General features: G+C 36.0%; 1 protein-coding gene and 2 pseudogenes across 3 annotated transcripts in view; 1 reads left to right on the forward strand and 2 right to left on the reverse strand.

The window, feature by feature from the left end:
• On the forward strand, window positions 1-5,575 carry LOC309605387 (olfactory receptor 10AG1-like; annotated as a pseudogene). The gene has a single exon. The product of its transcript is annotated as an olfactory receptor 10AG1-like (transcript).
• On the reverse strand, window positions 5,569-14,121 carry LOC309605893 (olfactory receptor 5D13-like; annotated as a pseudogene). The gene is made up of 2 exons: window positions 14,101-14,121; window positions 5,569-12,965 (listed from the first exon to the last, which is right to left on the reverse strand). The product of its transcript is annotated as an olfactory receptor 5D13-like (transcript).
• The window catches only part of LOC309605439 (olfactory receptor 5D13-like), a 5,140-nt gene continuing 2,191 nt past the window's right edge, over window positions 12,945-15,893 (reverse strand). The window contains 1 exon segment of the mRNA XM_082341309.1: window positions 12,945-15,892. Coding sequence (XP_082197435.1) covers window positions 15,524-15,892 — 369 coding nt within the window. The 3' untranslated portion in view covers window positions 12,945-15,523.

Raw genomic sequence — 15,893 nt, forward strand, 5'->3', positions numbered from 1 at the left:
TTCTTTTTTTTTTTTTTTTTTTTGGGCTGTGTTGGGTCTTCGTTTCTGTGCGAGGGCTTTCTCTAGTTGTGGCAAGCAGGGGCCACTCTTCATCGCGGTGCGCGGACCTCTCACTGTCGCGGCCTCTGTTGTTGAGGAGCACAGGCTCCAGACGCGCAGGCTCAGTAGCTGTGGCTCACAGGCCTAGTTGCTCCGCGGCATGTGGGATCTTCCCAGACCAGGGCTCGAACCTGTGTCCCCTGCATTGGCAGGCAGATTCTCAACCACTGCGCCACCAGGGAAGCCCGCTTATATTTCTTAATAATCACAAAATACAGTGAGAGAGGTAGAGAATTTAGAGAAGGAATGGTATGGCCAGATATGTTTTTGTTTGTTGTACCAGACTCCTTGAGTGGCAGGCAGAAGGGTTTAGTTCAATTAGAAAGTGACCTGGGGAATGAGTTGACCCCGAGGGTAAGAATATTTCCTATTTAAGGATCACTATTTGTTATGAAGATAGTAGATATTTTAGAGGGTGGTTAAACTTTGTATCAAATAAAAGTGAATTTCCTAACTGCCCAAAAAAAATAATTTTCTTATCCTCTGTTTTTCGACTCAATCAATAAAGGTAAGTATTATATTTAACTTTAATCCAAACAGGTAAACATGAATCATTTTTGTCCAATGCCAAATTTAGTTTTAAATGTATCTATTTATATTTAGCATCAGCCAAAGAACACTCATTTCAGAAAATTTAAAAAGGAATCCTTTATTGTTATTTTTGTTTAATTTCAAAACACTTATTCAGGTAGCCTTTTTACTTTTCTGACTCTCATTATTATATTATCAAATGACAAATTACAAAGTACTTTGTAATATAATGGGCCAATATACCAAAGATTACCAACCTCTGCAACCTCACTATCATAATCATTTTAAATACTAACATTTATTAAGTGGTTACTATGTGTCAAGCATGTATTTAAGTTGTTTGCATGTATTAAATCTGGGGATATCTCATAAAAATTAATTGTATATAACTAAGTAGTAAGATGGTAAATGGACTTTATTAAAAGGGTTTTGCATCCTACTAATACCAAATGGATCCCTTGTTTGTTAAAATTAAGTTCTATGGTAAATGAATCTGAAAATACTAAAGAGGTATTGGTATGTTTTCATTTTAATCTTTAAAGACTTCTCATAAAGAAATTAGGCTTCTGAATTGGAGTCACCAATTATAGATTTTTATTTCCTATCTCCAGTTTGATTTTATACACTTGCTCTCAATAATACTAGGTACATTTTGATGGAAGATGGTGTACATGTTTATCATAATCCTCACACCAAAGAAAAGTGGAAAGACCAGAAAAATAAACATGAATTACTTGGGTAAAAAAAAAAAGTGGCTACATAAGCTGAATTATTTAGTGGTTTTCTTTCTGAGTGTATAATTAGAAGTATCTAAAGTTTTCCAGAAGTCAGAAACCAGCAGCAGTGTTGCAAGATTTGCGAAAATTGTCTCTGGTGAGATTGAGCTTAGAAGATTAAATATAGTTTGGGTAGGATTTGAATAATTTTAATATTTCTTATTTTACATATGATTTTGCATTGATAATTCCATTTAATATTCATAAAATCCTGCTCCATTTGACAAATAAAAAGTTGAGGATAAAAAAGATTTCAGTAAATGTAGAACACTATATTTTTGGTTGCAACTTCTGTTGTTCAACTTTTTCTGGCTATCTTTGTACCTGAGTTTCAGTATGCTTTTCAAATGTACTACCCTACTTGAACAGTAAGGAATAATTTAGAGAGAGGATCAAAAAATGAGAAAAGAGCTTACATAAAGAGAAGATACACTAAAAAGAATAAAGCTATTGGCAGTTTCTGAAGGCAATGGTTAACTCATCAAAGGTAAGTGCATTATGCTTACTAGTCTAAAAAGATTGATGAGTCATTCAACAAACAATTTTAATCAGTGTCCAACTACTACACTCTACATTGAATTAAATAGGTGAATAAAACATGGTTAAAGGTGTCAGGATAAGGTAGCAAAAAAAAATAGGCACTGTTGTGTATGTAGTCTTATACACATGAAATCATATCTTAGTAATGTCTCCTATTAGCCACTAGTTTCTGACCATTTTAAAGACTCAATTAAAGCATTTTTACATTTCTTAAAATCACATTTTCCTTGGGAGAATTACACAATAATAGGGTACGTTTAAATACCTTTGTACCTTAAAATATAATCTAGAATATTGTGGATGGGAAAAAAAATTATGATTTAACTTTTTTTTTCTTACTCAGAGAATTCCTCAGGATGCCCAAGTTTTGGATAGATTGTTGCTTCTGTCCCATGTGTGTCTATCTATACCTTGGTAGCTGAAATGTTGACCCTTGTCCTCAATTAACACCCTTAGAATATGGACATAGGTGTGTCTCTTCTTTGCAGTGACTTAGTCTCTGTGGACTCTCAAATCAGTTAACACATAAAATGAAAGTTATGTACCACGAACGGAAAATAATGAAGTAATTTGCTACTTCTGCAAGAGTGAGTGACAAGAATATAATTTCTAACACACTCCCCCACACACATGCCACAGAAGGCATGCTTGAAGTATACTAGGAGGGAGAGAGTTTGCTCTGACTTTTGGGTAGGAACCCTTGCTTACACCCTTGGAGTCTATTGCAAAGAAGCAGTCAAGTTGACTCTTTATAATTTATTCAAGAAGTTAGTAATCACTTTTGTGGAAAAAATATACTATGTGTTGCATAGAAAGATGTATAGAATATCAAAAGAACCTTAAAATCTAGCTATAGCAAAGAAAAAAGTACTTTACAAAGATGGACAACCTCAACCCAAAACATTCACATGCATGAATGAACACACATGTATGCAAAACAAAGAATGATTGAATTAAATGGGGTCAGCAGAACAACAGCAAATATTGAAAACGTGGGTAATTTAGGAAGATCTCAGAGATGAGTTATGGCTGATGTCTCTTTCATACAATAAGTGTGTGAGGGGTATACATTCTAGTTAGAATAGCTTGCTTCAACATCAGTGCTAGATATACCTGCCTCGTACCTCTCGTGTGGTCCGGGACAGGAAGATCAACTTAAAGTTCCTTTTCTCCAAGCTGAAAAATCTGAAGAAAAATTATGACTGCTGATTTTATAAACTGTGAAATACACAGTTTTAACAATTAAATAACATCCCATAATACTGAGTAGTCAGCTCATCAATTTTATTTGTAAGAAAAAAGCCTAAATGTGCAGAATGTCAAGTCAAACAAGACTTTGGAAATACCACAAGAAAACCATCGTATTTGAAAATTAACTGTATTTGTCCCCAAAACTATTTCAGATGGCTTACAAAATATTTACAAGAGCAATAAAATTAATTTTGAATTGATAATAATGAAAAATAGAATCAAGAGGTGAGGAGAATATCACGTCCGTTGAAAACATGAAATTGTTGTCACAACTGAACATAAATTCAGATTTTGCATTTTGAGTGTTCAGATGAAGAGCAAAATTATAATCACATGTCTTCAGAACCAAATATATAGCAGAAAAAACAGACTGCAGGAGTGTTTTTTCTTATAGATAGATTTAATAATAAAGAAAAATATACTTCACTGTACTTTTAGAGCACCTGGAATTATAGGTTTGGTTTTTATAGGGAAATGAACATCAGAAGGCATACCATCCTGTTTATACACAAGAAAGCAAGAGCCAGTGAAAGTGAAATAACGGCACCTCTGAATGAATCATTCCCGCAGATGCAATATGAAGAGATGAAAGCAGAAGACAACGTTTCCACAGTGATGCAATTTGTACTCCTGGCATTTTCTGACCTTCCGAACCCCCAAGGATTACTCTTTGGGGTGTTCTCCATCATTTACATCATTATCTTAACCAGAAATAGCCTCATAATAGTAATAACTAGGCTTGACCCTGCACTACAGAAAACCATGTATTTTTTCCTGGCAAATTTTTCCTCCTTGGAAATCTGTTACGTGTCTGTCACTCTCCCTAGGATTCTGGTGAACCTTTGGACTCAGGATAGAAGCATTTCTATGCTGGACTGTGCCACCCAAATGTCCTTCTTCCTTATGCTGGGAACCACTGAAGGTTTCCTCCCGGCCATGATGGCCTACGACCACCTGTGGCCATTTGTAAGCCTCTGCACTATCCCCTAGTCATGAACCAAAAGATGTGCATCCAGCTGGCTGTTGGCTCCTGGATCAGTGGAATCCCAGTGCAGATAGGGCAAACATCAGATTTTCTCTCTGCATTTCTGTAATTCTGACCAAATTAACCACTTCTGTGACATACCCCCCATTTGGAAGCTGGCTTGAGACACTTCTGTGCATGAGCTGTGAGTCTATGTAGTAGCTCTGTTGTTTGTTGCCGGCCCTTTTATGTTGATACTTGCCTCCTACAGCAAAATCGTTTGCACTATTCTGAGGTTGCCAACAGCCAGAGGAAGAACCAAGGCCTTCTCCACATGTTCTTCTCACCTGCTGGTTGTGCTTTTATTCTTTGGATCTGCTACCATTACCTACTTAAGGCCCAAATCCAGTCATTCTGCAGGAACTGACAAACTGCTCTCTCTGTTCTACACCATAGTGCTTCCCATGTTCAATCCCATGATATACAGCCTTCAGAACAAGGATGTGATTGCTGCACTGAGAAAATTATTACTTAAAAAGTAGTATGAGGAGTTTATTTATAAATGTTTTAACTGTTTGCCAGTTATCAGAGAAACTTTTTAAATCTCTGCATTCCCCCATTAAGAAGTTAACCACTTCTAGTTTATACTGTACTTCTTGATACTTTTTAAATACTAACCCGCAATTTACTGTGCTTAAATACGTATGAGTCAAAGTATCTTCTATACGTTATGCCTAAAGAATAATCCTGTCTTATGAATAAAAGAGTAATGTGCATCACATATTTCATTAAAAAATTCCATCTGTTAAGATTTTTGGTTTGAATATACTGAAAAATATGCAAGATTAGTTACCTAAATAATTGTTTATATCTCCACACTTGTATTTTTGGCATTCTTTGATTCTATAGCACAGAAGGTGGCCCATAGCAGTTAAATAATGAATGTTTGAAGGAGGGATTGAACGAGTAAAAGGACAAATGAATATTGCCATGCCCTACCCAGACTCCTGGCAAAATCTAGAGATTTCAGGGAACCAATAACTTTGGGAGCATATTTATCTACCCACTACACACTCATGTGAAATTACTCCAATCATAATACCAAGAGACAAACTTTAATGCATTTAGTTTTCTTTATAAATGCATGTTATACCAGAATCTTCCTACTTGCCTCAACCCATTTACTTTGCATATGTTTCTATGTTCAACTTTGCAGTTTTGGCCCCAAAGTAATTTACCTTGAATTATTTCATCTTTTTCATCACTGCCCTCCAAACAGCTAATCCTATGCCAATTTATATATTTAAAATGAAATATCTATTAATTTTAAAATGTAGAAAAGTGTTAGGTTATTTTTAGAATTACCCAACTTACACAATTGCATTGCATTAGTGTACCTTGCCTAATCTTCCATATCTTTAACCCCTTCAATAGGGTTTGAAATTTTTAAACCATTGAACTGATGTTATCAAGGAAAGTGAAACCATTGAACTGATGTTATCAAGGAAAGTGAGCATCTATCAATAGAATCGTTAATGACCATCCTCCCAATTTCATTCTCAAATGAGCAACTCACATTAAGATACTTGGTACATCTGTCTCTGAGAACTTCTGCTGCAGTTCTTTTGACAATTATGCCATTCTGTAATTTTAGTTATAATTATACTCATGTGTATAAGACAATGCTAGCTCCGGTTCTATAGGGAGTTATATTTTACTTTATAAACCCATTTGTATCCTCTACCATCTAACATGAGGTAATACATTTATCTGTTTATTTTATTCACGAAGTATATACGTATATATCCCTTCTCATTTAATGTTTTATATAAGAATTTTATACACAGTCTGTAATGGAGACCAGGATGATGATGATATACTGATGACAAAGATGATGATTATGATGGAGGCATCAGTGGTGGTAGTTTTTGTTTCTGAAAATTAGTAAAGCAGGTTTCATAAAATCATGGGAACAGTGCTGTCCCAGGAGTTCGGAGCACTGATTTTTAATCTTCTCTTTACCAAACTAAGACGGTAAGAAAATACTCTTTCCTATTAACTCCCAGGATTATTACAAGGCTCACTTATCCACCTAGCATGGAAAGTCATTTGGAAAAGCTTAAAGTACCAAAAATGGAGGTGTTGGCTGTATTTAGGTATAATCCCTAATCAAATCACTACATCTGTTGTATTTTATATTCAAATTTATGGAGATAATCGTAGTACCGCTATTTCTGAGGAAAAGGACATTCCACATGTCAACCACCTAGGGAAGAAAACCTACGTGTTTATGCATTGGAATTATTTCCTTTTATTAATGTACATGTTGAGTTTTTTTCTTAAATGTGCTAGTCAAACATTTGCTCACCTTAACCGTGAATATGGAACACAGCTAAATTTTCATTAATATTCAAATAAAATGTTAATTAACCTTTTTATCATTTTAAATTCAGGACCAATGAACAAGTATAGGTTTATGAGTTCCTTCATACTTTTACAAAATTCCTTGAGACCTTTGCATTTTCTCTTGTTATTTCTCTACCCCTTGTCTCCCAAATCTGTTAATTCACAATGAGACAGCCTATAGAGATCACTTTTTGGAGATATAATTATTTATATGCTATCCATTTCCAGGTACAATAATTGAGCCTGACTGGAAAGAAATTTATTACATAGTTTATAAAAAGAGTCATGTGGGAATTCCCTCACGGTCCAGTGGTTAGGACCTGGCGCTTTCACTGCAGGGGCCCGGGTTCAATCCATGGTCTGGGAACTAAGATCCCGCGAGCCTCACATCACAACCAAAAACAAACAAAAACAAAAACAAAAACAAAAGTCATGTGACTTTACATATAATTACTTGACTAGCCCATGATTGCTACCTAGGGCTCCATTTATTTCTTGAAGTAAAGAGCAAGAAATTATTCTCACGTATCTTGCTTTTTTGTACTTTTCAATTATATCAGTTTTCTGAATAGCAGCATTTACTGACCTCTGGCCACCAAATATATGAGTGATGCAATATATAACTTGGTGAACTATTTCCTGAAGACTTAGATTCTCTGTTATGCTAAAATAGTGTCTTCAATAGATATATCATTATAAATATATATATTTAATGAGAAAGGAAACGTACATTTCTGTATGGATTCATTTTGGATGAATGTTGTTATATGTTGAAGATTGCTTCTTCACAAGGACATTTTACACATTGTTTCCTTAGCAATAGTAATACTTTAGACATAATGTCCCTCTAAAAAATACTGGTGAAAACCAAGCATTATTACTCATAAGAATGTAGTAACAATTATAATTTACAAAAGCTTCTTTCATCAAAGAAATTTTATGACATGTGAGGAATATGTGTCCTTAGACAAAAGATTTTAACATGGTGACTTGAAGCCATAAAATAGTATGTGGCCTGTGTTCTCTGAACTACAATCCCCAACAACCTCTATACCTTGATTGTCTCAATATATCAATCTCTTCCAAGAGTGTAGTAAATTTTAGTAATAAAATTTAAAGTTGTGATAAATCTATTCACATTTCTTTTTAGTCTCCTTACTCTCTGGCTCCTTGGAAGAGAGCCACATTAAATGCAGTTGACAAGGAAAGCTCGTTCTTAACAGGATAAAAAGTATTTAGACTAAAAAGTGAAAATAATCGCTGCTTTAGATGCACAATTTTATATATATATATATATAATTTACATTACATTATATAATTTAGTGCTATTTTAACATTTTAGTAAATTTGCTTTTAGTGACTAGACTTATTCTACAACCATACCACTCAAATGCTAAGACTGGTTGAAACCATTTCCTTGTTCACGTTGAATGGCTTTTTTTTGCTAGTGTGAAGAAGTAGTTGGATATTTGTCATTATGACTTGGTTCCTAATTTCATAGGAATATATTTACTAATATTGGACTGAGCACTAACATATTCTGGAGCCTATTAACTTCATCACAGGACCTTTCATGTTTCTGTATTTCAAGCTATATGTCAGTGAGTTTAGCCTGGGGATTAGCATGGTATAAAAACAGACCCTACCTGAACAATTACCTGTGAACATTTGGAGTTGAGCACACTGTAGAAAGAAAGGATGATCGTGTGGTGGAAGGCAAAGATGGAGAAGACGCTGATGCCCACAGGTAGAAAGTATCTTTAGGACAGTGACGAAAATGAAAGTTAGGAAGTGATGACTACGAGCTTTCTCAATTCATCGAAATTGGCTAAAGTAAAACACACTATTTGGATAAAGTGAACAGGATCCAAGAGGGCAACAGAATATTCATACAAATATATTAACTATGATGGACTCACAGTAGGCAATACAACTGAGAGGATGAGTGTAGGGAACAGTCTATGCCCAGATGTGGCGTCCAGCCAGAAGGATGGGACGCAGCTTCCGAGACAGGGTAACTGTGTAAAGCAGAGGCTTACGAACAGCCAGGAAGCAGTTATAGACCAGCGCTGCTAAAAATGAGATTTTTTTTTTTAAAGAATTGTGGGTGGTTTAGAAGGAAAAAGAGAGAAACAGAATTCATCATCTTTTGTACACTGCGTAGGCCTCTAAACAAGCTTCCAACGTCTACCCTTTTTCTTCTTTCGCAGTTTGTTCTCAACATCAGACGTAGTTTTCCTTTTAAAATTTAGGCTAGATCATATCATTTCTTCTAAAACCCTGCAGTGTTTCCCCATTTCACTCAAAGTAAAAGCCAACATTCTTAAAATATACTACAAAGCCCTCCTTGATTATGTTTCTCTTCTTTCTGACTTCCCAACATACAACTCTTCACCTGAATCACTCTTGTAGAAACTTTGCAGATTTACACCATCAAAGAAATTAATAGAGAGTATACTAAGACCACAAATATTATGAAAATGTTATTTCTCTAACTTAAATGTTTCATATTTTAAAAGCATGCTTGTTATAAAGTTTGTGAAAGTATCGAAATTTCATAATTAAAATTGTTTTATTTAAATCAGAATTAAAATTAGCTTAATTCTTATTCAGATTGTTGCCAATGGAAGATAGGAGAAATAAGGAGTTCATTTTAAGGGGCCTCTGATGACTTGGTACACAACTGGACATGAGTCTACACCAGCTGAATTTTATCCAAAATAAAAATGTTTGTTTAGATTCTTGCTACGCAGAGTCTGGTCCAACGGCCAGTAACACCAGCATTACTTGGAAGTCTGTTAGAAATGCAGAATCTTGGGCCCTACCACAGGCCACTGCACCAATATCTGCATTGTACATGTTGGGTTGCACCCTGCAGGCCTACGAGGCCTGCACTTGCCCAGCTCTAAGACTGAAGAAAGAGCAGAGAGTCAGCAACAGAGACATCAGTGGTTTGATGGATGGGGGATCTTAATGTCTGAAGCAAGGTCCTGGAGCAACACCCCACGGTGTGCAGTGGATGGGGGGTAGGACATGGTGGCGGTCTTTGCTCCCAGGGCAAAAGGGAAGATTGCCAGTTATAGGGGGAATTACATCAGGTTGGCTCATTAGTTACCAGGGAAGCTAGCAGAGGGTCATGTCCCTCACCACCCCTTTGATAAGAACAATCACTAGCTGGGGCCTGGGGCAAGTGGGTAGGAAGGCCAGTCATGTGCATAGGGTATAGGGGAAGCGGGCACTGGTTGGGCAGGGGATGGACATAGAGCAAGAGAACCGCCATCTTGAGTGGCCTGGCCATACAATACAGCAGCCCCAGATGAGTTGTATGAGTAATAAAGTATGAAAATCACTGGTTCTGATTACTTTTGGTTTGATGGTAATTTTGGTGATTTGGCAAAATAAAAATACAAGAACATACTCAGGTGTTTTTCCCTGCCTTTTTCTATGTTGTCATTTATCATCTTTTTTCCTCTTTTATTCACAAATCCAAGTCCAGAGAGAATTCATCTTTTCTCCATATACAAGTCAATGTACCATGAAGTATGCAATAAAATGATTCATTCCGAAGGGTAATGATTGATAATACTCACTTTGTCATAAGTGTGTTGGAAAAGGGCCTGTATATGTGTGTTGCATCCCAATAACAAGTTACTACACACACGTGCACACACACAAACACAGAAATATTAAATCCTCCCTGATGGAATTAAAACTGACAATTTTCATTTCATTACCCAGAGTGAAGAACAGCCCTTGAGTAGAATTATTTGGAAAATGCACAATAGAGTATATTAGTAACTGGCCAGAATATTATGCTAGCCATGTGGGACCCCTGGTTTATAACTAAGAAAAATTAAAAGTAAAATGTTTGGTTTTTTATGTTTTATGGTTGCCTACCTACCCACACATATAAGACCAATTTTGGTGGCATACCTTTATAGTATAAGGTGAAGTTAAATGTTTTATTTGAGATCAGCACACTTATTTTGGACATGTGAATATTATTTAATCACTAAGGTGATGTAGAGGAACAATATTGCACATCTGCATAGTGCATATCCTGGGGAATCTTGTGTGCTACAAACCATGATCAGCGAGAGATAAACGGAGATAATATTTTGAATTTTTTTCTAACTCAATCACTCACTGGGCAAAGACCAGAAATGAATAATCACTTTAGGATACATTTCAGTCTAAAACAATTGCAACAATGCCATATTTGCCTGGCAGATGACTCTATACCATGCAGGTAAATGTGTAATTAACTAAAAATTAACCTTTCAAAACAAAACAATATTTATACAAACTATTTTTTTATTGAAGTATAGTTGATTTATAATGTTATGTTAGTGTCTGGTGCACAGCAAAGTGATTCAGTTATACATGTATATATTCTTTTTCATATTCTTTTCCATTATGATTTATTATAGGATATTGAGTATAGTTTCCTGTGCTATACAGTAGGACCTTGTTGTTTATCCATCCTATATATAATACTTTGCTTCTACTAACCCCAAACTCCCGATCCAACCCTCCCCCACTCCTCCTCCACCTTGGCAACTACAAGTCTGTCCTCTATGTCTGTGAGTCTGTATACAAACTATTTTTGAAATGTTTTATGACATCCACTGCATTAGTAAATAGAATTTACAATATCAAGTTCAACACATCAGACTGTGAGACATGTGAGACTAGTAACAATTTTTCATTTTTGGTCTGGTTCCCTTGTTAATCCTTTGGATATAAAATCAACACTTATACTTGAAATTCAGTCATCATGTCTAACATCACTTCCTATATTATAATAAAAGTACAGGAGGCCCTTGAGCAGAAAGGAGCAAAGAGCTTGGCCTGATTTTAGAGACAATGCCTCCAAGCTCTCATTGCTAATTCTTTCATATCCACATTCCGAGTTAGCTACAGCTTTTCAGAATTCCTCTATAGCCCTGATATTCCTATTGCTTAGATGAAATGGAATAATGTTTTAAACAATGATTTATTATGCCGATGTATGAGTCAGGATTTTATGGTCTGGTATTTACTGTTAAATAAGACTCCTAGTGTTGCTGCAGTAAATCACCACAGACTTAGTTGTTTAAAACAATGGAAACTTATTTCCTCGCAGTTCTCCACACCAGAAGCCTGAAATCGAGGTGCAGGAAGGCCATGCTCCCTCTGAAGATGCTAGGGGAGAATCCTTCCACACATCGTCCAGATTCTGGTGGCTCCTGGAGCCCCCTGGTGGGCAGCAGTAAAACGACAATCTTCCCTGTGTGTCTCTGGGTGTCCTTTTTTGTCTCTTGTAAGGACACACTCATTGGATTTAGGGTTCACTTTAATCTCATTTTGATTCTTACCTTAATTACATCTGCAGAGATCCTATTTCCAAACAAGGTTTCTGAGCTTCTGGGTGGACGTGGATATTTGGGGGACACCATTCACCCAACACAAATTATTTCACATATGGTTTACAGCTATTTTATTAGACATTGAATAAAACCAAAAGATCAGATAACGGGTTTATGACTCTAAATTGAAAAATCTAGTGAGTTGACTACATAATTTTAATCATCATCTCTACTAGAAGCATTGAACAACACTGTAATAGATCAAATTTCTTTTGGAGACACAAATCTTCAACAAAATTGTATTCAGCGATTCATTAATTTCCTGGCACTCTCTTTCACATCTTTGTTCCTGAGGCTGTAGATCAAAGGGTTCAGCATGGGAATCACCACTGTATAAAATACAGAACCTACTTTGACTATGAGCCATGAGTTTTTGGTGCTGGGTACACAATAAAGGAAAAGGACAGTCCCATGGAGAATGGTGATGGCAGTCAGATGGGAGGCACAGGTGGAGAAGGCTTTTTGGCGCCCACCAGCAGAAGGCATTTTTATGATAGTGACAAAAATGGACATATACGTAGTGAGGATAATTACCAAGCTGCTCACCTCATTGAATATGGCGATGACAAAACAAAGCGCTCAGCTGATGTAGGGATCCGAACAGGAGATGAAGACAATGACAGTGCTCACAGATAAAATTATTTGTGACGTTAGGCTCACAGAAGGATAATGCCAGTAGAAAACAGGTGAGTGTTAAGGAAGAGACTACACCCCACGTGTAGGGCCCAGCCACTAACGATACACAGAGCTCTAGGGACGTGACCTACTGTGTAGAGTAGAGGCTTACACACTGCCACTAATCGCTCATAGGCCATCACTGCCAAATGAATGTTTCTGCACTGCAACTAAACAAGCCAAGAAGAATTGCATGATGCATCCTGGGAAAGAGATGGTTCTGTCTCGCACAACCAAGTTCTCCAAGAGTTTGGGTGGAAAAACTGGGAGAAATGAAGGGTGGGAGAAAGAGAGAGAGAGATTTGGAAGTGGAATCTGATTCCAATGAACAAAATGTAGGGCTTATGTATGTGTCCATGGCCTTGGGGATTTAGACCCCAGAGAATATTTACTGAACATTTCTTTTTATGTCACAAACTCAGAAATTAGCTTGAATGTTTTTCTATGTGGAAATTTACAAGAAGGTAGTTTCTTCTAAATCACTGGAGACAGCGCCTCATCTAGCCTACCCCCATGAATTTCTTTTTAAAAATTAATTACAGAAAAATATACGAACTGAATTAGAAAATATGGTGACTACAGTAAAACCCAAAGTGAAAGATAAATCAGCTAAAATGCAACTATTCAGAGATAACTGCTATTACATTTACTGTGTGATTTTTTTTGTCCTTTTCTGTGTATAAAGCACATGTGCTTTGAGGTGTATAAACAACATAACTTGGAATCTGGTTTTATTGCTTAACATAAGTATTATTATTTTCAGAAACAGTGATGTACTTTATCGAAACTAAATTGTGTTTTCTTCTAAATATGGCCAATCCACACTTCCAAGCTTACATTAATACAGTTAAATAATATAATCTCTTAAAAGTGACAAATGCATTTTGGAAACATGTTTAAGTCTCTAAAACCACTGGGTGTCAACCAATCCAGTGGTTCCGCTAAACCAAAATACCACACAATTAGATCCACCTGTGCTTTCCCTAGGCCCATGACAACCTGACTAACCCTTGCCAGACTTTAAGGAATCCATAGCACAAAAGAGGCAATTTCTCACCAGGCATAGAATTATTTGTTGTACATAGTATGGCCTTGATCCAGAATCCCGCGGGTCTGTGTGGTTATTCTTTCAATGGGATAGGCTTGAGTTCCACAGTGCATCTTCTCTCCATCACTGACACCTGGACCAGCTCTGGAGCCAATTTCTGCACCCAAATCACCCAAATCTAGCAAACTTCTTGTATATTAATTTTCTTTGCTGCACAACCAACTTAGAGGGTTAAACGCATACACGTTTTTATATCGGTTTCTGCAGCATAGTAGTTTGGGCCTTGTATAGGAAGAAGTGTTTGCATAACTTCATAAGATAGTGCTAAACTGTTTTCAAAGTCATTTAACCTTTCACTCTACTCTGAAATGCATAAACATTCAACTTGCTCCACATCTTCACCAATATTTGAAACTCGTTCATTTTAGCTTTGCTAATGGGAGTGCAGAAGTATCTCACTGTGATTTTAGTTTTAGTTTTAATGAGAATTTCATTGATGACTAATTATGCTTAGTATCTTTTCATGTGTTTACAGACGATTTGTATATTTTGTTTTGTCAAAATGTCTGCTCAAATATTTCACCAACTCTTTAACTAGATCATTTTTCTTCTTGTTTTGAGTATGAAGATTTCGCTTTATATTCTGCACACAAATCCTTTATCAAACAAATATATTGCAAATATTTACTCACAATCTGTGGCTTATATTTTCATTTTATTAATGATAAGTTTATTAATAAGTTTTGAAAGATATTTTTTTGGTTTCATGCTAAAATTTTTTAGTTTTAATTTTTATGTTTACATCTATGATCCATTTCATTTCGTTCATGTTAATGGTTGCATATGTTATGAAGTAAAAGTAAAGGCTCATTTATCCATATGGATAGCCAGTTATCTCAACATTGTTTGTTGAAAATTATCATTTCTCTATTGAATTATAATGGCATGTTTTTTGAAATTTAAATGGCCAGAGTTGCTTGAGTCCATTTTGGGACCCTCTTATTCTAATATCCCACTGCCTTGATTACACACACAGACAAAAAAAAAAACTTTTGGAATAAAATAGGGATATGAATTTAGGGAAAGCAGAACAATACTTTAGTTAATTTTGTTTGCTAGTCAGCAGGCTATATGTTTCATGAATAAAAATTAACTTCACCATTTATTATACAATGATTAGCAAAGGATTCATTACAAGCTACAGTAAACTGAAACATTTGTTAAAGCAATCTCTGGAGTATGAGTTTCCTGATTACAATTCTAGGGACTCATCTTACACCCTCTCATATCTGATGAGCTGGGAATCAGTTTTACTTTGGAAACACACATATAAAATTATACTGTATATGGTAAAACATTTAAAAATAATTTACAAAACATTACAAAAGACAGTCAAATAATTTCTTTTCCAGTTTGCTTTACATGTTGTTTACAGCTATTTCACTAAATGTTAATGTATGCAACAATCAATAATCAACAATCAATAAAATGTTGTGCTGCCATAGGTATATTAATTAAAAGCCTATTGATTAAAAGATTTGAATCATCAATTGCACTGCAAGAGCTGAACAATCTGTAGTGCAGTAAATCAGTTTTTCAGAAATAAAATAATGAATCTAAAAATACTATATGGAGTGATAAAGCAAAACTAATTTTCTGAATGTGTTTTTTACATCTTTGTTCCTCAGGCTGTAGATCAAGGGGTTCAGCATGGGAATCACCACTGTGTAAAACACAGAAGCCACTTTAACTGCGAGCCAAGAAGTTTTAGGATTAGGGATACAGTTAAGGAAAAGGATGGTTCCATGGAAAATGGTGATGGCTGTCAGGTGGGAGGCACAGGTGGGGAAGGTTTTCCGGCACCGCTTGAAGAAGGCAACCTCATAAAAGTGACAAGAATGAGTATATAGGACATCAGAATAGCCACCAGCCTGCTCACCTCATTGAATATTGCAATAATAAAACATAGCATCTGGCTGATATAAGGGTCTGAGCTGGAGACAGAAACAGAGGGGTCACAGATAAAATTATTTATGATGCTAGACTCACAATAGGATAATGCATGAAGAAAATATGTGAGTGTCAGGGAACACACTATACCCCAGGAGTAAGACCCAGCCACCAACAGAGCACAAAGCTTCTGAGACATAGCAGTGCTATAGAGCAAGGGGTTACAGACTGCCACAAAACAGTCC

This window comes from Balaenoptera borealis (assembly GCF_965194805.1).
Source record: "Balaenoptera borealis genome assembly, chromosome: 11".
NCBI classification, from domain to species: domain Eukaryota; kingdom Metazoa; phylum Chordata; class Mammalia; order Artiodactyla; family Balaenopteridae; genus Balaenoptera; species Balaenoptera borealis.